The 27,346-nt window shown below is 41.9% G+C and overlaps 1 protein-coding gene across 2 annotated transcripts; it reads right to left on the bottom strand.

The window, feature by feature from the left end:
• Window positions 1-1,256: 1,256 nt before the first annotated feature.
• On the bottom strand, window positions 1,257-27,035 carry LOC110487267 (leucine-rich repeat protein SHOC-2). Of its 2 annotated transcripts, none has more exons than XM_036940231.1 (10): window positions 26,935-27,035; window positions 11,955-12,641; window positions 8,537-8,972; window positions 7,544-7,681; window positions 7,057-7,187; window positions 6,783-6,971; window positions 6,357-6,479; window positions 5,585-5,722; window positions 2,746-2,863; window positions 1,257-1,977 (listed from the first exon to the last, which is right to left on the bottom strand). In XM_036940231.1, the coding sequence occupies exons 2-10, from the start codon at window positions 12,228-12,230 to the stop codon at window positions 1,769-1,771; spliced, it is 1,758 nt and encodes a 585-aa protein (XP_036796126.1). In that variant the 5' UTR covers window positions 12,231-12,641; window positions 26,935-27,035; the 3' UTR covers window positions 1,257-1,768. The 2 variants fall into 2 exon arrangements, with proteins under 2 accessions (XP_036796126.1, XP_036796125.1); XM_036940230.1 differs by lacking the exon at window positions 26,935-27,035 and adding an exon at window positions 26,570-26,695.
• Window positions 27,036-27,346: the final 311 nt, after the last annotated feature.

Raw genomic sequence — 27,346 nt, 5'->3', positions numbered from 1 at the left:
AAAGTGCATAAGAACAGCATCATTGCTGGGACAGTGTGGGACAAAAAAAAAAAGAAGGAAGCCAAGTAACAAACTTTCAGATCTCGTGAAGAGGCGTATTAAAAAAGCAGTCAAAGAAACTGGATGTAAAATGACAACAATGGGTTTTGATTCGTGTTTTTGGCATACCTTAACGACCGTAACCATGGCAACATTAGTCATTAGTTATATTGACACTTTTCCTTCAACGTTCCTGATATGTTGTTGTTGGTCAATCGTTTCCACGTTGTATGACAGCCCCAACACTGAAGACATAGCAAAAAAGTAAACATTACAATGACTCAATTGCACTCAAGGCAACAATCAGTATTTATAGAATATATAAAAATCACTACAGATCACTTATCTAATCACCTGTCTTTTTACAGTTAACTATTTTTTTTTTCTTTCTCAAAGCAAAAACAAAAATCTTATCTTAAAACATGAGGGCAACATTACTGCCTATTTTGGAAAGGTTTGAGTCAAACTTGTTAAGTCAATTTTTTAAAGCATTAAAGATTTCGCATTTATTTTATATATTACTAGCTTACTGTTTAAAGATGACTGCTTATTTTTTACATGTAAAACCTCCGAACGCCATTGTTGATTCAAATGTATACTTTACCGCTTTAATATATAGAATCATTGTCATCCAACTATGACAGAACTAATATAAAACAAATGTAAAAAGTCTTTTTTTTAAACACACCATAATTCTAGAAAGAAAATGTGTTTAACTAAATGATACCTTTGTATAATGGACAATTGTGTTTAGAGCGTCAGAAAAACCAGTGGACCTTCCCGGGCATATAGGCACTGTGTTTTTTACGTATTAATGTGAAATTAAAAACAACATTAGACCTTTGTTCTTTAACCTCAAACCTCACGATAACAAATCTTTAGTCGAGTGGTAAAAAAAATATATACATATCAAAAAGAAAAAGACAAAATGAACATTGATAATGGCAGCAGCAGTAAAAATTAAAGTTTCAAATATTTTTGCATACAATAGTTGTATCCTAAGCTCTCCTAATATACATACCTAATTACTGTAAATATGTTGGCATTGGGAATCTGGTTTCTATGTTAAAAGAATCATAGCCACTTTAGCTCACTTTAGCTCACTGTTACTCAATATACATGATCCGGTTTGGCAAAAGGTGGTAGAGATATTAAAGGGCAATTCCACCACTTTTTCATCTCCTATTCATTACCTCCAGCACTATACCAGTGTCTTCATATGTATGAAAACAGCTTATGTATCATATGGTGCTGGAATTAATGAATATAATGTAAAAAAAATAAAAGTTGTGTAATGACCCTTTAAGTTTTGTCTTACATGATTCGGGAATAAAATATTGGAGAAGTTGGCCTTCTAAATGGCTATGATTCCTCAACAGAAACACTGGAGCACAGTCTCAATATAAATGTACTTGTTTAGTTTTTTTCCGCATATAGATAGATAATGTATGAACCGAAAATGTTTTCCTCTTTTTGTACATTTAGTTTGCTTTTGTTATGATGTATTTTTTATATTTTTTTTTACAGTGTATGACACACGTAGTTGGATAGGTAAGTGATTGGGTGGGCGTCAGCCTTCAGAATATGGGCGTGGTCTATCCAATTATGGGCATGGTCCGTTGTCAGATCATGGGCCTTGCGTGGGCCTGGTATATCTGCCATCAAATCAGCTCTCAGACCATGGCCTCCTTCTGGGCCCTCAGACCACAATCTTGGCCTCCGGGCCCTATCAGACCATGGCCCGGTAGGGCCCCTGCATCTTGAGGAATTGGATAATGAAGGAGGGGCCCCCGGCGACGATCTGCGGGGGCAGATGGCTGAGAGGACAGTTCTCGATGCTCATGATGGACAGCTTGCTGCACAGGGCCAGCTCAAACGGGAGGCTGTGCAGGTTGGGGTTGTCATTGAGGTACAGCTCCTCTAAGTTCTCCAGTGTACCTAGGATGGAAAGAAAGGAGAGAGGAAAGGATAGAGAGATGGATGGAGGGAGAGGGGTGGAGGATACAGGAGTGTTATATTCTACCTGGAGGCACAGACAGATCAGGTACATACAGTAATTATTGCTGGGGCTAAAATATGCTAATTAAACTGTTTCGCTGAAGTTACGTTTTATATGTAATATATGCCATCTAGCAGACGCTTTTATCCAAAGCGACTTAGTCATAGTCGTATAGACTTATTTTTCTACTGTATTATTGACTGTATGTTTGTTTTACTCCATGTGTAACTCTGTGTTGTTGTTCGTGTCGAACTACTTTGCTTTATCTTGGCCAGGTCACAATTGTAAATGAGAACTTGTACTCAACTTGCCTACCTGGTTAAATAATGGTTTCACCTACCTGGTGAAATAAATGCGTGCATACATTTTAAGTATGGGTGGTCCCGAGAATCTAACCACCACCCTGGCGTTACAAGCACCATGGTCTACCAACTGACCTACAAAGGACCACATGTAGTTCTCTCTCTATTCTGTATCCAAATGAAAGCTTGTGACCTCCTCCAATAAGCTCCTTGTTTCTCGATGACATTTGTAGTTCAGGTGAGGATGGAAGGAATCAAGGAAGTACTTTTGAGATTCACTCCTAGTCCGAGTTGTATGTAGCCTGGGTACCAGTCTTTCTGTATATTTGGCAAATGACAGAGTACAACGAGTGGTCTCAGCAGAAACAGACCGGTACCCAGTGGTATGAGGTAAAATGTACTTACCGATCTCCTCTGGCAGGTGCTGCAGCAGGTTCTCTCCCAGACCCAGGTGGGTCAGGTTGGTGAGGTGACCGATCCCACGGGGCAACGTGGTCAGCTGATTATTGGTCAACACTAGTTTCTGATAGGATACAAGCAAAAATGGAATGTCACTATCACATGATGAAAACAGCTTAGCTGTCGAAACGTTGGTGAATAAATGATTCTGAGCTCCACCGTTCAAACCCTGGAGATATAAAATGGTTTATTTAAAAAGGTCCAATGCAGCATATCAAATTGTTTTCAATAAATAAAAAATAAAATAAAAAGATCATCATCCAAGAGCAATTTCTCCAGCAAAAATGGTGCTAGGAGTGTCGGAGTGGGGAGGGGACAAGTGAAAGATTGCTCTTATTGGTCTGGGACTCTTTCTTATTGGTCTATTAACTCATTTACCACTTGGTGATGTCAGGCCCAAACTCCAATCCACCAAAACAGACTTACATTTTAGAGACGGTCTTTTCAAACAGCTCTTACACTAAAAGAGCATTATCATAATTTTTTACAATTTCACAGTAATATTCCAACCTTAGTGTGGAAATACAAAAGTATGTGGACACCTGCGCGTCAAACATTTCATTCCAAAATCATGGGCCTTAATATGGAGTTGGTCTCCACGTTGCTGCTAGAACAGCCTCCACTCTTCTGGAAAGGCTTTCCACTAGATGTTGGGACTGGCTTCCATTCAGCCACAAGAGCATTAGTGAGGTCAGGCACTGATGTTGGCCGATTAAGCCTGGCTCACAGTAGGCTTCCCAATTCCCAAAGGTGTTCGATGGGGACTACCAGATGGTAGAGCATGATTCATCGCTCCAGAGAATGTGTTTCCACTGCTCCAGAGTCCAATGGCGGCAAGCTTTACACCACTCACACCACTCCAGATGCCATGGAAAGCCATTTCATGAAACTCCTGACCGACAGTTCTTGTGCTGACGCTGCTTCCAGAGGCAGTTTGGAACTCAGTAGTGAGTGTTGCAACCGAGGACAGATGATTTTTTACGCTCTACACGCTTCAGTACTCGGCGGTCCCATTCTGTGAGCGTGTGTGATCTACCACTTCACGACTGAGCCGTTGTTGCTCCTAGATATTTCCGCTTCACAATAACAGCACTTACAGTTGACCGTAGAAGCTCTAGAAGGACAGAACATTTACGAAATGACTTGTTGGAAAGGCGGCATCCTATAACGGTGCCACGTTGAAAGTCAGAGCTCTACACTAAGGCCATTCTACTGCCAATGTTGTGCTATGGAGATTGCATGGCTGTGTGCTCAATTTTATACACCAGTCGTCAACAGGTGTGGCTGAAATAGCCAAATCCACTAATTTGAAGGGGTCCATGTATTTCTGTATATACAGTGCCTTCGGAAAGTATTCAGACCTGGACTTTTCACATTGTTAGATTCAATTGTTTCCCCCCCCCTCAATCTACACACGATACCCCATAATGACAAAGCAAAAACAGGTTTTTAGAAAATAACACATTTACATAAGTATTCAGACCCTTTACTCAGTACTTTGTTGAAGCACCTTTGGCAGTAATTACAGCTTTGAGTCTTCTTGGGTATGACGCTACAAGCTTGGGAGTTTCTCATTCTTCTCTGTAGATCCTCTCAATCTCTGTCGGGTTGGATGGGGAGTGTTGCTGCACAGCTGTTTTCAGGTCTTTCCAGATGTTCGATCGGGTTCAAGTCCGGGCTCTGGCTGGGCTACTCAAGAACATTGAAGAGACTTGTCCCGATGCCACTCCTGTGTCATCTTGGCTGTGTGCTTAGGGTCGTTGTCTTGTTAGAAGGTGAACCATCGCCCCAGTTGGAGGTCCTGAGCGCTCTGGACCAGGTTTTCATTAAGGATCTCAGTGCTCGTCTTTGCCTCGATCCCAACTAGTCTCCCAGCCCCTGCAGCTGAAAAACATCCCCACAGCAGGATGCTGCCACCACCATGCTTCACCATAGGGATGGTGCCAGGTTTCCCCAGATCTGTGCCTCGACACAATCCTGTCTCTGAGCTCTTCGGACAATTCCTTCAACCTCATGGCTTGGTTTTCGCTCTGACATGCACTGTCAACTGTGGGGGCTTATATACGCCTTTCCCAATCATGTCCAATCAATTGAATTTACCACAGGTGAACAACCAAGTTGTAGTTTATTTTAATTTTACCTTTATTTAACTAGGCAAGTCAGTTAAGAACAAATTCTTGTTTACAATAACGGCTTACCACGGCCACACCCTAACAACGCTGGGCCAATTGTGCGCCGCCCTATGGGACTCCCAATCACGGCCGGTTGTGATACAGCCTGGAATCGAACCAGGGTAGTGACACCTGTAGCACTGAGATGCAGTGCCTTAGACCACTGCACCACTCGGGAGTAGTAATATCAAGGACGATCAATTGAAACCGGATGCACATGAGCTCAATTTCGAGTCTCATAGCAAAGGGTCTGAATACTTACGTAAAAAAAAAACTTTGTCATTGTGGGGTATTGTGTCTAGATTGATGAGGGGAAAAAACTATTTAATCAATTTCAGAATAAGGCTGTAAAGTAACAAAATGTGGAAAAAGTCAAGGGGTCTGAACTTTCCGAAGGCACTATAAAGTGTATATATAAATCTATTTTTTTATGCATTGGGCCTTTAAAAGTAGAAGAAAGATTACTTGTGTCAATGAAATGACTCATCACAGCACTACGGTATCACTACATCTGTTAGTGGTCTTTGAATGGTTTATAACTCAACACATTTTAGTTAAAGGTAGGCCTAAATGCTTACGTGACAGTGTAGGGAAATAACGTAATAGTATCAAACCTGTAAATCTTTCAGGTAAGCGATTTCATTCGGGAGCGATTCCAGCTTGTTCTCCTCCAAGTCGAGCTCCCGTAGTTTCCTCAGGTTGCCAATACCATGTGGCAACTTCTTGAGAAGATTGTTGGACAATATCAAGACCTGTGAACAAAACAAGATGTTTCAGAACACTGAAGCGAACTGTCACAACCTGTAGCTTGTGTTACAGACCTAAAAATAACTAAATAGTTGATCACCTACTTACTGTATGCTGAAATGGGAGAGTGATTATCATTTAGATTTTCTGGTCAGTTTATTTTTATTTTTCCATTATTTTACCAGGTAAATTGACTGAGAACAAGTTCTCATTTGCAGCAACGACCTGGGGAATAGTTACAGGGGAGAGGAGGGGGGTGAATGAGCCAATTGTAAACTGGGGATTATTAGGTGACCGTGATGGTTTGACTCTTACGATAAGTGCCATGGGATCTTTAATGACCTCAGAGAGTCAGGACACCCATTTAACGTCCCATCCGAAAGACGGCACCCTACACAGGGCAGTGTCCCCAATCACTGCCCTGGGGCATTGGGATATTATTTTAGACCAGAGGAAAGAGTGCCTCCTACTGGCCCTCCAACACCACTTCCAGCAGCATCTGGTCTCCCATCCAGGAACTGACCAGGACCAACCCTGCTTAGCTTCAGAATAATGTATGAATTGATGACGGCATCAGAAAAGTAGTAGGTCCACATTTCTCAGGAAAGATCCCATCTGGGAATTCTATCTAGGCCTCACCTCAAGCGAAACGAGACCGCAGATGTCCTCAGGGATCTTTGTCAACTGATTGGTGGCCAGGTTGAGCTCCACCATACTGGTCCACGTGCCAAAGTCTAGAGGCAGAGACGTCAACTGGTTGTCCTGAAAAAAAAACAATGACATTGACAACAATTCCAGAACCAGAACAGAAAGACGACATGATGAGCAACACCTTATTGAACAATGGTCACCTCTTTACCTGAGCCACCATCATTAACCATTGTCAAGCTTAAAGGGATAGTTCGGGATTTTGGCAATGAGGCCCTTTATCTACTGTTAACGTCAGAAGAAAGATGTTGTCCTGCCTACATAATGTCTGGGACTATCGTCTTGGTCCACTTTACTAGAAGTCATCAAAACAGAGGGAAGGGGATAACAACACGTAACAATGGACAGCATCCTTACCTTCATGTTGAGTTTGCTGAGGACTTTGGCCCTGGAGAAGATTCCAAAGGGGATCTTGTTGATGCGGTTGTGCTCCATGTTGAGAGAGTAGATGGTGGAGAACTGGGAGGGTCCTCCCACCGGGTAGGACTGGAAACAGTTCCTCGCCAGGGTTAGACTGGTCAGATTCACCAGACTAGACAGGAGACCCTGGGATAGAGAGAAGGAGGTAGATATATATGCTATATCCCTAACAATACCATTAAATGCAGCAATCAATAAAAGCACCACTCACTTCTGGTAACACGGAGATGTTGTTGTTTTCTAGGTTGAGCTCTTCCAGTTCTCTGCACTTGGCTAGCGATCTGGGGATGGCTGACAACCGGTTGTACCGCAGACCCAAGCGGTTTATGCTTGCCAAGTTACCTGCAACGAGACAGTTAAATACGAAAATGACAATCAACAAAGTCAGATATTAGATATCATGTTAAGCATTTCAAATGTATGAAATGTAAGTATGTATTGTCTGTCTGGTGCAATCAAATTCCCCCTCTGGGAGATCAATAAAGTACCATCTTATCTTAAATACCAGCACTTGCAGTTCCTAAAACTGTAGATTATACAATTAATGACAATTCTCAAATGTTTTATCGTCACAATGTACAGTTAAGAATGTGCACTGTGCAGCTGTGTCAGTATTGGTATCCTGTAGGCAGAGTATAGGCAGATGATTGCATTGAGGAGAGAACATTTCTGACTGCTGAGGTCCCGGTCAGTCTCACCTATAGTTTCTGGTAGGTCCAGTAGCTCGTTGTGCTGTAGGTCCAGGTTGGTGATCTGGGTGCAGTTGCCGATCTCCTTGGGTAGATGTTCCAGCTGGTTATGGGCTACGTCCAGGGTGATGAGGTTACAGAGCTCCCCTGCAGAGAGGCAGGGCCAATACAACAGTCAACACACAAACGTGACTAATCTGGACAAGAAGCGCAATCAGAGTTATTAAAAGACTGGTTTAGCTGATGGCTTTAGCTTATTGACAACACTGCAGCAATGTCTTCTGTAATGCCGGGTTTACACGAGACGACTTTCAAAATCCTAACGTCGCTGAGCTGCTCACATTTAACCAACGTCTTTCCTGTAGTAGTTTTTTGTCTGGCTAACGTAGTGGTGCGCACACTAAACCATGTGGCTCAGACAAGCCTCAAATGTTCAGTCAGACATTCACGCTTGCCATACGGAGTTGAAATATCTAGCCAATACATTTGGAATTGAATAACACTGGTAGTGAACTTCAGAGCTGTAACGATTTGATACTTTGGCTTTGGTTAAAGGCAAGTACAAACGCATACTAGTAGTAGTCGTCATCACTCCTGCTGGAGTCCACACATTCTGGGTGATGTGATGCAACATCATCATCTCTCTGGCGAGCTCTCATTGGCTATTGCTGAACACTGTTCTCAAAAGATTTTGTCTGCGATCTCAAACTTGTCTGGGACAGCTAAAATCAGGGCCAAAAGTGTGTGCACGCCCCCGGCTTATGTTAGGCAAAAATGACGATGCATCGTCATCACCCAATCTGCCAGCCTCCCTGTCTCCTCCTCCTCAACACTCATCTGTTTGATCTTGTTCTCATGGATGACGCTCCTTCCCGCTCTCCTCCCACTCCTTCCCCCACTCACATTTCCCTCCCTCCCCCTACTCACCCATATCCCTCCCTCCACTCACCGCTCTCTTCCATTTCCCCCCCCCATCTCCCTCCCTCCTCCTCCCTCATTCACCTATCTCGGCAGGCAGCTGTTTGATCTTGTTCTCACGGATGCTGAGCATGGTCAACTTCGCCAGGTTCCGGATGTCCCTCTCTACCGCCGTGATCCGGTTGAACCTCAGGTACAGTGTGGTCAGCGACGTCACCCGGTAAACCACCGCCGGTATCTCCCTCAGTTTGTTATGCCTCAGGTCCAGCATCCTCAACTTCTTCAGGGAGTCCAAGGACTCTGGGAGGCTGGTTAGAGAGTTCTCACTCAGGGCTAAGGTGACCAGGCCAGACAGGCAGCCCACTTCTGAGGGGAGGCTCTGGAGCTTGTTGCTGTAAAGGTAGAGCTCTGCCAGCTGGGTGAGTTCCTTGATGGAGGTGGGTAACATGTGGATGGAACGCTTGGACAGGTCCAGACGCATGGAGTTCTCCTCACGGCACTTGTTGAGCTCTTTGATCACCTGGGAATGGGAAAGTTGTGTGTCCATGTTATTGAAGACATGTTATGTGTTTCCAAAACTCAGTCTTGAGGACCCACGGTTAGTTTGCCTTAGCACTACACAGCGGATTTAAATAAATCGACAAGCTTTGATTATTTGAATGAATGGTGCAGTGCTAGAATAAAAAAAGATGTGCCCCCCTTGGGGTCCCCAGGACTGAGTTTGAGAAACGCTGTGTTGTGTGATGTAGAATAATAATAATAATAACAGTTTTTTCTGGATCAAAATTGGGCTTAGGTGGTGGGTGTGGCCATGGTGTGGACGCCAACCCATTTCTTTTTTACATTTCTACACAATTTGCCATGTAGCGGAGACAAATGTGCAATTTTAAATCTAATTTCCTGGAATACTACAAATTTTGCCATGGCTTATGCTATCGGAGTGACTCAAACATGAATTTTAGACATTTGTAATAATATCTATAGATATTTGTTCTCAAAGATGATCTTATTGAAAATAATATTGGTCCATTATCTTTTATACATACTTTACATCTGTATCCAAAAGTTACACAACTCCATACATGTGGTCTGCGGTTGAGAGGCCTGTTGGACGTACTGCCAAATTCTCTAAAATCACATTGGATGTGGCTTATGTTAGAGAGATTAACATTCAAATTCTCTGGCAACAGCTCTGGTGAACATTCCTGCAGTCAGCATGCCAACTGCAAGCCCCCTCAACTTGAGACAACCATGGCATTGAGTGACAAAACTGCACATTTTAGTGGCCTTTTATTGTACCCAGCACAAGGTGCATCTGTGTAATGATCATGCTGTTGAGTCGGCTTCTTGATATGCCACACTTGTCAGGTGGATGGATTATCTTGATAAAGGAGAAATGCTCACTAACAGGGATGTAAACAAATGTGTGCACAAAATTTGAGAGAAATAATCTTTGGTGCTGTGGAACATTTCTGGGATCTTATTTTTTTTTTTCAGCTGATGAAACATGGGACCAACACTACATGTTGCATTATATATATATATATCAACGGTCAGAAACAGACTCCATGAGGGTGGTATGAGGGCCCGACGTCCACAGGTGGGGGTTGTGCTTACAGCCCAACACCGTGCAGGATGTTTGGCATTTGCCAGAGAACACCAAGATTGGCAAATTCACCACTGGCGCCCTGTGCTCTTCACAGATGAAAGCAGGTTCACACTGAGCACATGTGACAGACGTGACAGAGTCTGGAGACACCCAATTGAGCACATCTGGGACATCATGTCTCGCTCCACCAGACTGTCCAGGAGTTGGCGGATGCTTTAGTCCAGGTCTGGGAGATCCGTCAGGAGACCATCCGCCACCTCATCAGGAGCATGCCCAGGCGTTGTAGGGAGGTCATACAGGCACGTGGAGGCCACACACACTACTGAGCCTAATTTTGACTTGTTTTAAGGACATTACATCAAAGTTGGATCAGCCTGTAGTGTGGTTTTCCACTTTAATTTTGAGTGTGACTCCAAATACAGACCTCCATGGGTTGATAAATTTGATTTCCATTGATCATTTGTGTGATTTTGTTGCCAGCACATTCAACTATGTAAAGAAAAAAGTATTTAAGAATATTTCATTCATTCAGATCTAGGATGTGTTATTTTAGTGTTCCCTTTATTTTTTTGAGCAGTGTGTGTGTATGTGTATATATATATATATATATATAATATATAAAATAAATGTAAACAATTCTAGTTCCCGCAAAAGTCCAGTCTCAACGTCAACAAGGAAGAGGTGACTCCGGGATGCTGGCCTCCTAGGCAGAGTTCCTATGTCAAGTGTCTGTTCTTTTGCCCATCTTAATCTTTTACCGGCCAGTCTGAGATATTGAGATATGGCTTTTTCTTTGCAACTCTACCTAGGCCAGCATCCCGGAGTCGCCACTTCACTGTTGACGTTGAGACTGGTGTTTTGCGGGTACTATTTAATGAAGCGTCCATTTGAGGACTAGTGAGGCGTCTGTTTCTCAAACTAGACACTAATGTATTTGTCCTCTTGCTCAGTTGTGCACCGGGGCCTCCCACTCCTCTTTCTATTCTGGTTAGAGCCAGTTTGCGCTGTTCTGTGAAGGGAGTAGTACACAGCGTTGTATGAGATCTTCAGTGTCTTGGCAATTTCTCACATGGAATAGCCTTCATTTCTCAGAACAAGAATAGACTGACGAGTTTCATAAGAAAGTTCTTTGTTTCTGGCCATTTTGAGCCTGTAATTGAACCCACAAATGCTGATGCTCCAGATACTCAACTAGTCTAAAGGCCAATTTAATTGCTTCTTTAAAATCAGCACAACAGTTTTCAGCTGTGCTAACACAATTACAAATGTTTTTTTTTAGCCTTATAAATTTAGCCTTATAAATTAATAAACTTGGATTAGCTAACAACGTGCCATTAGAACACAGGAGTGATGGTTGCTGATAATGGGCCTCTGTACGCCTATGTAGATATTCCATTTAAAAAAAAATCTGCTGTTTCCGGCCTATAATAGTCTTACGTTCATTAACAATGTCTACACTGTATTTCTAATCAATTTGATGTTATTTTAAAATGGACAATGTTTTTGTGCTTTTCTTTAAAAAAAACAAGGACATTTCTAAGTAACCCCAAACTTTTGAACAGTTATGTATGTATGTATGTATGTATGTATGTATGTATGTATGTATATGTATATCTCTCTCTGTAAGTTCACAAAATTAATTTCCATGTAAATGGACAATAAAGTATATTGTATCGTACATTCATTTTCTTCTGAGTTGCCCCTGCAGGAAACAAACCCCTTGACCATAGCGTTGCAAGCGCTATGCTCTACCAACTACCACATAGGAACACAAATAATGTGTCTAATTAATATCAGTTTCGATAAAAAAAATATTTTCAGCCACAAATAATGTGTACGTTATGATACATTAGGCTGTGTGTTTTGTGATAAAGTGTCTTCATCTCATCTTACCTCGGCGTTGCTGGACTTCTTGCGTGTCCCCGGCGCCGGGTTGGGCCTCTTTATCGTGTTGTCCACGGAGAAGGCGACGGCAGGCGACGCGGAACCTGCATCCTTCTTTCCTTCTTTGGCGTCTTTCCCTTTGGCCTTGGGATCCTTGCCGCAATCTTTGCCGCCTAAACCAGCCAGAGCCTTGGCCTCTTTTTCCCTTTCTTTCCCTCCTGTCGGACCTCCTTTCAGGTCCTTCTCTTTCCAGTCTTTGTCTTTGTTACCTAAAGTACTACTCATGGCGTCGACGTGATTGTCGGTCCCCCTGCGGAGTCTCTCATGGGACCGCAACTCCCCAACTGTCACTCTCCTTGGTTTGTTTGGAGTTTTCCCTCAAAAAAGCAGTCAACCGACAAGTAGGCGTGGAGAGGGATGAGAGTAGGAGACGACCTTTATAAACACACCAGCTGATACATACCTGTGTGGGCCTATACATTTACTTCACAAATCAATCCCTGTGATCCAAGCGGTTTCGTTTCTCAGAACGCCATAGGGGAGTAAATCCTTTGAAGCTGTGACTTGACAGGAGTGGTGATGGCAGCCATGGGCCACCTAGTTGTTTGAACTGCAGACGATTCCCCCCAGTTCGGTTTGAAGCCAGTTCAGACTAGAAAGGTCATCGAGGTTCTCATCCTTTGGGCTTTTTGAATGCTGTTGAATAAAACATAGACAATGAGTCAAAAGGCTGTTCAACGTGATCATATTTGAAATGACGAGTCAAAATCACATTTGATATCTTAGTGAATAGCCGTAAAAAAATAACTATTTAAAAAACGAGGCAGGTGGATGATATTTTAGGCCGATATTCAATATCATTAAAGGGGCAATCAGCAGTTGCAACATTCATTTTTGGACTAATGATATGTACCCATTGATTCTTGATGAATATACACTTAAAAATGCCTCATGAGCTTAATTCAACTGTCACACCCCAACAGAACCCGAAACATAAGCTTGTTTCACTCCAATGTTAAAACAAAGTAAAATGTAAACAAACACTATATAGCCTCAAAACATGGTTTTAAAACTAATGTTGATATCATGGATGACTAATCCTTGCATCCAAAGTTAATGTATCAATTTTAAAAATCAAACAATACATTTTACTTTGTTTTTACCAATCTAACTAAAAAACATAATGGTAATAATTTGATTTGAATGGTAAATCTCTTGTAAATGAAGATGGCATACGCCTACTCACAATACAGGTAAATGCATATTCAATAGGGGCGTGTGCATGCATCGAGTTATTGATCTAGTTTTGGCTGATCAGTGGAGTCATACCTTATTTACATAAGTATTCAGACCCTTTGCTCAGGTGCATCCTGTTTACATTGATCAACCTTGAAATGTTTCTACAACTTGATTGGAGTCCACCTGTGGTCAATTCAATTGATTGGACAGGATTTGGAAAGGCACATATAAAGGCCACGCAGTTGACAGTGCATGTCAGAGCAAAAACCAAGCCATGAGGTTGAAGGAATTGTCCGAAGAGCTCAGAGACAGGATTGTGTCGAGGCACAGATCTGGGGAGGGGTACCAAAACATTTTTGCAGCATTGAAGGTCCCCAAGAACACAGTGGCCTCAGAGAAGGGCCTTGGTCAGGGAGGTGACCAAGAACCCACACTCTGACAGAGCTCCAGAGTTCCTTTGTGGAGATGAGAACATTCCAGAAGGACAACCATCTCTGCAGCACTACACCCATCAAACTTTTATGGTAGAGTGGCAAGACAGAAGCCACTCCTCAGTAAAAAGGCACATGACAGCCCACTTGGAGTTTGCCAAAAGGCACCTAAAGACTCTCAGACCATGACAAACAAGATTCTCTGGTCTGAACCAAGATTGAGCTCTTTGGCTTGAATGCCAAGCGTCACATCTGGAAGAAACCTGGCACCATCCCTACGGTGAAGCATGGTGCTGCCATGCTGTGGGGATGTTTTTCAGCAGCAGGGACTGGGAGACTAGTCAGGATTGAGGGAAAGATGAACGGAGCAAAGTACCAAGAGATCCGTGATGAAAACCTGCTCCAGAGTGCTCAGGGCCTCAGACTGGGGTGAAGGTTCACCTTCCAAAAGGAAAACGACCCTAAGCACTCAGCCAAAACAACATAGGAGTGGCTTCGGGACAAGTCTCTGAAAGTCCTTGAGTGGCCCAGCCAGAGCCCGGACTTGAACCCGATCAAACAACTCTATAGAAGCCAGGAGAAAGTTGTGCAAATATCCATCCAACTTGACAGAGCTTGAGAGGATCTGCAGGGAAGAATGGGAGGATTTTATTTATTTTATAAATTAGCAAAAATTTCTAAATAACCGTTTTTTTGTTGCTTTGTCATTATGGGGTATTGTGTGTAGATTGAGGGGGAAAAAACAATTTAATCAATTTTAGAATAAGGCTGCATGTGGAAAAAGTGAAGCGGTCCAAATACACAATATACTGATTAACAACATTTGCATAGAAGCATCACTCCGGCATGTAGGCACTGCTGTTAGTTTGAGGATATGAAATAACATCTATTCAATGTAAATAGTGCTCGACGTAACTTCATGATGTGATCACGGATGCTTATGAAACTAGTATTTTTGTCATTTTCAGTTAAACATTTTTTTTTTCTCTGCAGTCAGGACAGAACTGGAAACAACTCACCTACCAGGACAAAATTCAAAACAACTCAATTGGCTAGTTCGGCCATCTGTCAAGAAATGGGCGGGTTCTAACTTGTATCCTACTGCTACGATTGGATAGCATGAGGCTGTAACTCTGTTTACTTTCACATCTCTCTCCATCGCTCATATCATTTGGTGCTGTGTACTGCTACTATGACAACTAGCTCAATGGCATTTGCTACCAAGCCATAAATGTACATAATATCTAACAAGGACAAGTCTCATTGCTGAAATTGGTGCATTGCTGAAAATGGTGCAAAACCAGCTAATGTTAGGAGCTAATAGCCAACGTAGCTAGCTATTTGATATCTTAGGACCATGCTTATCTAGCCAGCTAGCTAGAGTAGCTAACATAGCTAGCTAGAGTAGCTAACATAGCTAGCTAGAGTAGCTAACATAGCTAGCTAGAGTAGCTAACATAGCTAGCTAGAGTAGCTAACATAGCTAGCTAGAGTAGCTAACATAGCTAGCTAGAGTAGCTAACATAGCTAGCTAGAGTAGCTAACATAGCTAGCTAGAGTAGCTAACATAGCTAGCTAGAGTAGCTAACATAGCTAGCTAGAGTAGCTAACATAGCTAGCTAGAGTAGCTAACATAGCTAGCTAGAGTAGCTAACATAGCTAGCTAGCTAACACCACAGATGACATGGCTAATAATCGTAATCTTTGCTAACAGGTCACGTGCTTAGCTAGCTTATTTTTTGTCCACCTTTATTTAACCAGGTAGGCTAGTTGAAAACAAGTTCTCATTTACAGCTGCAACCTGGCCAAGATAAAGCAAAGCAGTGCGACACAAACAGCAGAGTTACACATGGAAAAAACAAACATACAGTCAATAAACGCAATAGGAAAAAAGTCAATATACAGCATGTGCAAATGAGGTGAGGGAGGTAAGGCAATAAATAGACCAAAGTGGCAAAATAATTACAATTGAGCAATTAAACACTGGAGTGATAGATGTGCAGAAGATGAATGTGCAAGTAGAGATACTGGGGTGCAAAGGAGCAAAACAAATGAATAATAACATTATGGGGATGAGGTAGTTGGATGGGCTATTTAGAGATGGGCTATGTACAGGTGCAGTGATCTGTGAGCTGCTCTGACAGCTGGTGCTTAGTGAGGGCGCTATGATTTTTGCAATTTGTTCCAGTAATTGGCATCAGAGAACTGGAAGGAAAGGCGGCCACAAAAGGAATTGGCTTTGGGGGTGACCAGTGAAATATACCTGCTGAAGCACATGCTACGGGTGGGTGCTGCCATTGTGACCAGTGAGCTGAGATGAGGCGGGGCTTTACCTAGCAAAGATATATAGATGACTTGGAGCCAGTGGGTTTGGCAGCCAGCCAAAGTGAGGGCCAGCCAATGAGATTATACAGGTCACAGTGGTGGGTAGTATATGGTGACAAAACGGATGGCACTGTGATAGACTGCATCCAATTTGCTGAGTAGTGTTGGAGGATATTTTGTAAATGACATCACCCGAAGTCAAGGATCGGTAGGATAGTCAGTTTTACGAGGGTGTTTGGCAACATGAGTGAATGATGCTTTGTTGGGAAATAGGAAGCCGATTCTAGATTTAATTTTGGATTAGAGATGCTTAATGTGAGTCTGGAAGGAGTGTTTACAGTCTAACCAGACACCTAGGTATTTGTAGATGTCCACATATTCTAAGACAGAACCGTCCAGAGTAGTGATGCTGGATGGGCTGGTGGCGATTGGTTGAAGAGCATGCATTTAGTTTTACTTGCATTTAAGAGCAGTTGGAGGCCATGGAAGGAGTGTTGTATGGCATTGGAGGTTTGTTAATACAGTGTCCAAAGAAGGGCCAGAAGTATACAGAATGGTATTGTCTGCGTAGAGGTGGATCAGAGAAACTCCAGCAGCAAGAGCGACATCATTGATGTATACAGAGAAAAGATTCAGCCCGAGAATTGAACCCTGTGGCACCCCCATAGACTTCCAGAGTTCCGGACAACAGGCCCTCCGATTTGACACACTGAACTCTGAGAAGTAGTTGGTGAACTAGGCGAGGCTGTCATTTGAGAAACCAAGGATGTTGAGTCTGCCGATGAGAATGTGGTGATTGACTGAGTCGAAAGCCTTGGCCAGGTCTATGAATACAGCTGCACAGTATTGTCAAATCGGTGGAGATTATGATATTGTTTAGGACTTTGAGCGTGGCTGAGGTGCACCCAGACCAGCTTGGAAACCAGATTGCATAGCGGAGATGGGATTCGAAATGGTCGGTGATCTGTTTGTTAACTTGGCTTTCGAAGACCTTAGAAAGGCAGGGTAGGATAGATGTGTCTGTAGCAGTTTGGGTCTGGAGTGTCTCCCCCTTTGAAGGGGGGGATGACCGCGGCAGCTTTCCAATTTATGGGGATCTCAGACGATATGAAGGAGGAGGTTGAACAGGCTAGTAATAGGGGTTGCAATGCTTTTGGCTGATAATTTTAGAAAGAGAGGGTCCAGATTGTCTAGCCCAGCAGATTTGTAGGGGTCCAGATTTTGCAGCTCTTTCAGAACATCAGCCATCTGGATTTGGGTGAAGGAGAAATGGGGGAGGCTTGGGCAAGTTGTTGTGGGGGGTGCAGTGCTGTTGACCAGGGTAGGGGTGGAAAGGTGGAAAGCATGGCCAGCCATAGAAAAATGCTTAATGAAATTCTCAATTATCATGGATTTATCAGTGGTGACAGTGTTTCCTAGCCTCAGTGCAGTGGGCAGCTGGGAGGAGGTGCTCTTATTGTCCATGGACTTTTTGGCGTTTGTGGTGCAGGATGCATATTTCTGTTTGAAAAAGCTATCCTTTGCTTTCCTAACTGCCTGTGTATATTGGTTCCCAACTTCCCTGAAATCGTGGGGGTTATTCGATGCTTGCTTACTGCATGCATGTCCGGGCACGTCGACACAAGCCTTATTATTAGTGAATTAACTAAAATATTTTATTTTGGTCAATTCATCCATTTCTCAATACTGCACCTTCCTGTTGGAGAATGAGCCAGCTTGCTGCAGTGGTTGATTTTCCCAGCTAGACATTCCTCAGCATTGTGCAATTAGAGCTAGGGCTATCATATCATGGTATTTTTTACAGTAATTTTTTTCTGCATTTCCTGCACTTATTTGAGAATTTCCACACTGCCACATAGGACTGCACAATACAGGCAACAAATCTAAGCCTTATTTTTAACCAAATGTTTCAATTGTGATTTAGATCAAAAACACTTGGGTGAACTGTTGGAATCATGGAAGTAGAATGTGGGCACTTAGAATACAGTGTTATTTGACATGACAAGAAATGAAAATGCCAGGGAGGAGTTATTGTGACATGGTAGGTACCAAAGGGTTAGTCAGCATTTCCTAGGGGACCCTATAATCTTTTCTTACATTAAAATGTTCCTTCATGTAGCCAACATAGTCATGCTTAGCCTATTCCTCTTTGATTTAGAAGATACTGTTGCGCAAACAACATGGTGATTTAGGCCTACACCATCACTGTTATCAAGCTGTATTAGCTAGCTTTGCCTCAGTACATTTATTAGCTAGCTAGCGAGCTAACTAGCGATTAGCGGCTAAAACTTGCTAAGAAAAGACAAACACAGTGTAATTATAGAACGCTTGAGGATTTACATTAAGCACAATGTATCGTCATCAAATGAAACAGCATCGTACATGCAACAATGTTGATGACAACTGCATTGACCATGCAGACTGAACGCAAGAGTCTCATGGTGAAGCAACAACAAATGCGCTCCTTGAATGAAAGGGGGCGGGGCTAAGTCAATGTGGGAAGCGGCATGGAATGCGAGAGCGGAGGGGGATGACTCAAGTAGAGGTAACTATAAATATTTTCATTACACACGCCATATCACATTTACAAACCAAACAAACAAATACTGTTATAGAAGGTAAAAAAACAAAACACTAAACAGTCCATGGATCAATACCGGTATATAGTAAAATACGGTATACTGCCCAGCCCTATGTGCAATGCTCGTGGCTCAGGCTGGCATAGCAGCAGCTTTGCTATGTAGAAGGACTATCAGCTAAACCGAATAGATAGGGGCCGATAGAATAGAAAAGGCCAATATTGTCCTGATACGTCGGCTTGGAAGATTATCGGTCGTTCCCTAAATCCTATCATTTGACAACATTGCAATATTATTTGAGCTAGCTGGCTGTACCAAAACTACAGTATTTTTCCATCACAGCTTGTTCAAATCAAATTATATTTGTCACATGCCCTGAAGACAACAGGTGTAGACTTTACTGTGAAATGCTTACTTACGAGTCCTTTCAACAACAAAAAAATATTACATTTAAAAAAAAATGCAAATAAGAAAAATATTAAATACTGACAATAAAATAACAATAGCGAGGCTATATAAAAGGAGTAGAGGTAATATGTACATGAAGGTAGAGGTAAAAGTGACTAGGCAGCAGCGTATGTGGAGAGTGTGAAAGTGTGTCTATGTGCGACTGAGTGTGTGGTGTCATAATGCATGTGTATGTGTTGGAGCGTCAGTGTAGTCACTGTGTGGGTAGAGTCCAGTGAGTGTGCATAGAGCCAATGCAATAATGTGTCTACATCTTTTTAAATAGGGAGACAATGTTTTCAGCACTTATTACCATGACTGATCAAAACCAACTTAAAATAGATCTATAATCAATAACCTACCTGTTAAATGTGCCTGGCTTTATAAATCATCCATATATACACTACCAGTCAAAAGTTTTAAACCCTTGAATTACTAGGTGTTCTTTATTTTTAATATTTTCTACATTGTAGAATAGTGAAGACATCAAAACTCTGAAATAACATGTAGTAGCCAAAAGTGTTAAACAAATCAAAATATATTTGAGATTCATCAAAATAGCCACCCTTTGCCTTGACAGCTTTGCACACTCTTGGCTCTCTCAACCAGCTTCATGAGGTAGTCACATGGAATGCATTTCAATTAACAGGTGTGCCTTGCTAAAAGTTCATTTGTGGAATTTCCTTCCTTAATGTGTTTGAGCCAATCAGTTGTGTTGTGACAAGGTAGGGGGTATACAGAATATATACTTTACCAAATAGTGCTCAAGTCCATAATACGGCAAGAACAGCTCAAATAAACAAAGAGAAATGACAGTCCATTATTACTTTAAGACATGAAGGTCAGTCAATATGGAACATTTCAAGAACTTTGACAGTTTCTTCAAATGCAGTCACAAAAACCATCAAGAGCTATGAAACTGGCTCTCATGAGGACCGCCACAGGCAAGGAAGACCCAGAGTTACCTTTGCTGCAGAGGATAAGTTCATTACAGTTACCAGCCTCAGAAATTGCACCCCAAATAAATGCTTCAGAGTTCAAGTAACAGGCACATAACATCAACTGTTCAGATGAGACTGAGTGAATCAGGCCTTCATGGTCAAATTGCTGCAAAGAAACCACTACTAAGGGACACACATAAGAAGAGACTTGCTTGGGCCAAGAAACACGAGCAATGGACATTAGACCGGTGGAAATCTGTCCTTTGGTCTAATGCGTCCAAATTTGAGATTTTTGGTTCCAACCGCCATGTCTTTGTGAGACGCAGAGTTAGTGAACGGATGATCTCTGCATGTGTGGTTCCCACCGTGAAGCATGGAGGAGGTAGTGTGGTGGTGCTTTGCTGGTGACACTGTCAGTGATTCATTTAGAATGCAAGGCACACTTAACCAGCATGGCTACCTCAGCATTCTGCAGCGATACGCCATCCCATCTGGTTTGCGTTTAGTGGGACTATCATTTGTTTTTCAACAGGACAATGACCCAAAATACACCTCCAGGCTGTGTAAGGGCTATTTGACCAAGAAGGAGAGTGATGGAGTGCTGCGTCAGATGACCTGGCATCCACAATCACCTGACCTCAACCCAATTGACATGGTTTGGGATGAGTTGGACCGCAGAGTGAAGGAAAAGCAGCCAACATGTGCTCAGCATATGTGGGAACTCCTTCAAGACTGTTGGAAAAGCATTCCATGTGAAGCTGGTTGAGAGAATGCCAAATGTGCAAAGCTGTCATCAAGGAAAAGGGTGGCTACTTTGCAGAATCTCAAATATAAAATACATGTTGATTTGTTCAACACTTTTTTGGTTACTACATGATTCCATGTGTGTTATTTCATAGTTTGTCTTCAATTATTTTTCTACAATTTAGAAAATAGTATATATATATATTTTTTAAACCCTTGAATGAGTAGGCGTGTCCAAACTTGACTGGTACTGTGTATGTATATGTAAATAAATATGGGATATTTTCCTTCAACCCTATCACCCCTCCCATAATTGGATTAAACTAATGAACACCACCACTTAGGCTTCTACTTCCAGCTTATACATACTTTATACATTTTACAGACACATTATATTTTACATTAGTTTTGTTTGTCTTTAGTCCCATCCTTCAGCTCCACTCAACCCCTCCCATCTATCTCTGAACACCATCCAGTTGATTTCTATTTGCCATATGTTGTTTTTTGTAACACCTATTTAACTAGGCAAGTCAGTTAAAAACAAATTATTATTTACAATGACAGCCTAGGAACAGTGGGTTAACTGCCTTGTTCAGGGGCAGAACAACAGATTTTTAGGTTGTCAGCTCAGGGATTCGATCTTGCAACCTTTCAGTTAATGGCCTAAAGCTCTAACCACTAGGCTACCTGCCACCCCAGGCTGTCAGCCTAAGAGCTGTAGGGCTAAGAGCACCTCCTGTTTACTCTTAATACCATAACTTACTTAGGCCTATATTTCAATAGGCTACAGTACTGCATCAATAAATCATGAATTCCTTCATGATATCACACAGCATACAAGTCATTCATGATTTGAAATGCAATCAACCATTTTAGTTTTAAAATAAAATATAGTGAGCCTTGAATAATTAGCGTAAACAACAAATAAACCATTCCATTCCAGAAATGTAATTCACGAACGTTACAACAAACTCTGGTATGCTTATAATTTAGTGTTGTTTACATTGTTCCAAACAGTCTGAAAATGTTTATTGTAATCTTGACAGCCCCTGTTTGGCACACATAATATGCACATACTGCTTGCTCCTTACTTTATTTTTCTTGATCTCCAGTATTTTCCATAACTAGTCACTCATTCCACACATCTGACTTCCCCTTTACCTACTGAGCAACCAGTAAACATTCCCTCATTTTGCTGTAACGTGCTAGTGTTCGGAGTTTGTTATAAGCAATTATTGATGTGATTATGATATGCTATAGGCCAGGCCCTATTGGTGACACGCATGCAATACACGAAGGCAGCAAGGATTGAGGGAATGTTTTTCCTAAACAAATTAAGGATTTCAGCAACGACTTTTCAGTCAGAAATGACTGTTGCAGCTTCAGCAACACGGACAGCGCGTTAAACACTGTTGATGTTCTGTGATGGTCGCTGCAGCAGGGAGGATTGCGATCGTCCTCCCTCTAGTCATTTGTGTCTTCATTATTTAATTGAACAGTTTGCTTAAAGCATCAGACAAGCTCAGTGCATATCTGATTTGATTAAAGCACATAGGATTGTGTCTATATAATGGAAAAATACACATTATAAAATGTCAACCAAATAATTGGTCAAAAGAACAGACGACTCGGTTGACCAATATAGAATTTTTTTCTTCTTCCTGGGGACAGCTCTAATCAAAATACATAGAATCACAATACATATTGTATCGGCGCACAAGTATCGTGATAATATCGTATTGCGAGGTCTCTGGCAATTCCCAGCTCTATTAGTGAATAAGCTAGGCCATAGGCAACTTCAACAGGTTAAGTGAGATGACATTGTAAGCCAATGAATGTACTACAATAGCTACAAGTGATGGAGAAAACCCGGTAAGTAGGTTGGCCTGACTTAACCTAAAGGTCATAAAAGACAAATTGACAACAACTGTCAAGAGCTTCAACATCAAAATGATTTATATAAAACCAAAGGCTCTTGGTTTCTGTCTTTGTTCTGTCCATAGAAATAGATTATCTAGGAAAGGTTTGGAACCTCTAACCCTCATTCTAGTTCTGTGGTTCCATCTCACAGCCTGTAGTACAGTAATAGCATCATTTGTATGTTGTAATAGGCTACAGTATGAAGCCTAATAAAGTTGTCTGTTATGCTCTAGGTATGCGTGTGTGTAGTGTAGAAAAAGAGCAGGCTTGGCAACAGATCAGAGCTAAGGGAAAGGTTAGCACTGCTGCTGAGAGTAGGTGTTTGTGTGTGTCTAATCTTTGGGAGGAAGCGGTCTTCAAAGCATAAGACTCATAAAACCTATAGGGGTAGAAAGGGGTCCTGTTGATCCCATTAATGACAAAGAGATAAGCTTAAAGGCCCAATTTCTGCTGTTTTTATATCAAATCAATTCTGTAATAGCTCACAATTAAAAATGGTCAAAAATAACAAATATTGCTTTATTAGCAAAAAAAAACTACATTATTTTGCTAGGACTGTAAGTGGTCTGAGTGGGGAAAACTGGAAACTTGCTGTTATTGGCAGAGGTTTGTAACTCTGTTATTCATCTATTAATTAATTTTCCCCTAGTGATGTCATCAGGCAAGCTGAAACTCCACCCATGCAAAACCAAGTGATTAGAAGGTCCTGTGTAGATTGTATTTTCTACCAGCAACTATCAGGAAATAACAATGATCAAATGTGTTCACACTTTTACAGTTTTAGTTTCATCAGCTGTTGTACAATATTATACAAAAACACAGGAAAAACTGAATGTTGACTACACAGGGTCTTTAATATTGCTCTGTAGGTACATTTTGTGCTGCTCTTCCCAGTAACAGTTATGTTCACTCAACAGAGAAGTATCTAGCAGCACGGACTTCACTGACTTAGGATAACTGTGAACTCTATATTAGGCTACTAATAGAGAGAAAATAGATGGTGAATATTAAAAATACATAAATAACAATGAGACTGTATACTGTGAACTAGGCCTAGAGCAAAGCAGCAATCACTGAATGACCTCTGACTCAACCCAGATTCTAATGAACTAAGAGAAAGGTGATGGACATTGAATATCAAAACACATGACTGTATAAAATAATAGTTGGTTGCATCAAAGCAGGCAGCTTCTTTGCATTTTCTTTTGGGTCCCTCAAATAGGGTCGTCACTACTTGCCACAAAGTCATAAACCCCGTGCCACAAAGTCACTGCTAAACTTAAGACCAAAAAGCACATTTTTGTTTTCATGTAGAGTATTTTTACGATATAGACAATTTTGACTTTGTGGCATTGGTAACTTGTGGAAACCCTCAAATAGGGTAAGTAGGCTATCACATCAATCATGTCTTAGATAAAGGCAACTATGCAACGCGGCAGTGGGGTCTGGGGTTGCCTGGCGACTCATTCTGAATTTCATTTTGCTGCTCTAACTATCATTCAGTCAGACTGCCATCGTAGAAGTCCTTTCTGCTGACGTTAAAGTGAGGGCCGTTACACAAAACAAGTCATCTGCGATTGGATTGTCTCTAACCAATCAGAGTATCAAAAGCAATGACCATTTCTGAAACACCGCTTTACCCACGTGTTCAGGCTCTGGCCACACCCTTCAGTTACTGGAGCCAACCAAAACGGTTTGAACGTGTTCGCATTCGAGAAGTCCTCTGGGAGGAGATCAAATTCAGACTCATTGTGGAGAATACATTTTAATGGGCGTGGCGTTTGGCCGGAGATGTGGATTGGTGACCAGGCATAGTCTGGGGTGCATCAAGTGTCAAAATCCCAACAATAAACATGGCAACGGCAAGCAGAGAACTAACCTACTGGCCCTCACCTAAACAAGCAGTGGGTGTGATGTCAGGGTTTGTTTATTCTTTAAATTCCTCTTCAAAATCATAAAATGTACCCAAAGGTTTGAAACAAACATGAGCTAGTTTAATAATATGCAGGTGACCGAACCGAAGGAGCACGCTCTCTCACTCTCTCCCCCCCAACTCCAGAAAAATTACTTGTGGGCGAAGTCATGCTGTAGAAAAAGCACATAAGGTCAAGGGTCACGGAGCGCAGCAACTTTCCAGTTATTTTTCATCACTGACTGACTAAATGTATCATTCCAGATTCCACTCCATGGAGAGGAACCAAAAGGAGAGGAACCAAGTTTGGGATGAATGACAGGCAGTGCAATACATGATATACATAAAATGAGAAGGCTGGACACCATTTTCCTCTGATTATTATGATGATGATCCACCATCACTGTAGCTTTCCTCAATTCACGTGCCAATTGTTAAGCCTCTACTTGTATAATGTAGCCTATAGCCAGTTGGTGGACATCTTGGGCAAAGCAAGCAGTCACTACTACCAATCCTGCCAAGTCTTCCCATGTTGTTGCGTCATGTTTGCTCAAGACTGGCCAATTTTCTTCTTCTCTGTCCTCTCCCTTTGAGTATTGCATAAGTATACGCATATATCATCATCACTGGAATAAAGTTGGAATAACACATGATATGATACAATCACTACAATTGTGCAAATACATTTAGTTGCCAGATTTGTGATTGATTGTTCCAAAGTCCTTAACCCCCAATCTCCCCATGTCCACTCCTGAATGAATGACAGACAGAGTTTATGTCTGCTCTCTTTCCCTTGCATATCTTTTTTCATTTTACAAAGCATTTAGCTAACTAGGCAGGCTTAACAACTCTCTCACTGACTGACTATCAAAGATGATTACAACCAATAGGCCTAATACTACGCAGCTCCTGTAATGTGTGTCTACATTTGACAGTGATGGCAAGAGATGCACTGGTGAGGTGGCAGGCAGCTACTAGCTACATAACCAGCCCACAGCACAAGCAGGATGTAACCGTGCCAATGACAAATCCGTGGAAAGAGAGATTATCGATAAAACCGGTGCCACAGTTCGTGGAAGTCAAGTTACGTCCAAGATCACGATTGATATGCGTAAAAACGAGACGCAAGCCAACCTGTGTGTGTATGATACAGCAGCAAACGATGGGGTGGTCCTGCTGTTCTTGTCAGAGCCACATACTAACGTTAAGTTGCTTAGTTAGCCAGCCTACGAACTGGCTGACATAAACTAGCTAGTTAGCTATTGATTGTTTGGGAAAGGTAGCCGCAAATAGCTAGCCATTCTTAATTTAGTGTCACCCTTGTCGTGTTAACAAAATCTGTAAGCAAGCTAGCTAAATCATTTCAACTCGTCATGAAATCAAAAAACGAAACGTCAACACATCAAGCTAACTTCAGAAGCTAAGTGAGGCTGGCAAACATTTTTTGCAACCATTCAGTCAAATCGTAGAGCAAACAACTTGGACAACGTCATATCTAGGTACAATTCTGGTAGAGGAAACAAATATCAGTCTCAGTAGCTAGATGGCCTTCTTATTTATAAAAATGTATTGCTAACGTTAACCTCCAAGCTCACATACCCGAGCGTTCTGACTGCGCGGTTCCCGTAGGCCCAACCAAAAGCAGCTGTCAGACTTGGAACACCATCCCGACAATCGCGAGCCTACCACGGGGAAATAAGCAAGCACGCAACCCCACTATCGCGCTGCTCAATCCTGTAGCTACCTTCTTCAACTGTACTGACACCTAAATAATAACAACTATTATGTTCAAATAGTTAGTTTACAGATTGACACTTGGTCATTCAAGACCGTTTTCGCGTCAAGCATTTTCGCAGCGCCCTTTTCTCGCTCTCGTAGTGAAATGAGGAAAAAATAAAACATTCTCAAAACAGCGGCCATTCCGAACGAAGCTTGAACAAAAGAGTGCAGTTCTCAGCCTACCGAAAGGTTGCGTCATCAACCAAGCTATGCGGATGACAAAAGGGACATTTAAGAGGCCTACTATAAAAACATCAGCTTGATTTAAAGGTGTATTGAAAGGTATGAAATAATATAACTGTTTTACCTTCAGAGGTGTGACTCTACCATCCCTGCTTCCTCCTCTTTCCTACCACTGCTGTTGCTTGGGTCCCCTCCCTACCACCAAATTGCGTCACAAGCACGCATTACCAATGTATCACGAGACTTACTTGAACTGAAAAAGGTGTTTGGGTGAGTGTAAGTGAAAGTGGTGAAAATGTGTAATTTAGCTACCTGGCATATTTATTGTCATCATAAAAGTGTAAAAGTCAGAAAAACCCGGAATATAACTCAAAGCTTTTTCCTGGGAGTGAAATTGAATGTTTGAAGCAAGCATATATTGCTCGTAGGGTTTAGTATAAATTCGTTTATATTCGTATTCAAACAGTCAGTTAGAATAATAATGCATACCCGAAGAGGTTGGATTAGGTCTGCTCCATGAGCATCTATTTTAGCCACGACCCGAGCTGCCAACTCTCACGCATTGGCGGTGAGACACGCATTTGACCCTGTTCTCACGGCACAGCTTTTATATCACACGCATTGAAAAGTACTGATTTTATTTGTCTAATTATTCAATTGTATAGACAGCGCGTTCACTTTTCAACTGTGCTCCAAATCGTTTTGAAATCAGGGCATCTGCGCCTGCAATGTAACATCACGAGCAGAGCCTTGTCTTGCCACAGCACTGTGAACAGCGGCACATTGAAGCATATGATTGGCCTAATTATGTAAGAGATCAAGGGGATTGGAGGCATGTTTTAAAGAAACGCCCCTCAAGATTTGAGTGGCGCTAAATAGAGGGAGAGACCACGTTCTGTGC

The sequence above is a fragment of the Oncorhynchus mykiss genome, chromosome 13 (genome assembly GCF_013265735.2).
Source record: "Oncorhynchus mykiss isolate Arlee chromosome 13, USDA_OmykA_1.1, whole genome shotgun sequence".
NCBI classification, from domain to species: Eukaryota; Metazoa; Chordata; class Actinopteri; order Salmoniformes; family Salmonidae; genus Oncorhynchus; species Oncorhynchus mykiss.
The sequence above is the reverse complement of the archived record's forward strand: the minus strand, read 5'-3'. Positions and strand labels throughout refer to the sequence as shown.

Bases quoted from the DNA above. Each gene is read 5' to 3' on its own strand.
- LOC110487267 (XM_036940231.1), bottom strand. From the start codon at position 12,230: ATGAGTAGTACTTTAGGTAACAAAGACAAAGACTGGAAAGAGAAGGAC. The intron at 5,723-6,356 runs GTGAGGCCTAGA...TTTTGTTCACAG, and splicing joins GCGGTCTCGTTTCGCTTGAG to GTCTTGATATTGTCCAACAA. The intron at 2,864-5,584 runs GTTTGATACTAT...GTATCCTATCAG, and splicing joins CTTACCTGAAAGATTTACAG to AAACTAGTGTTGACCAATAA.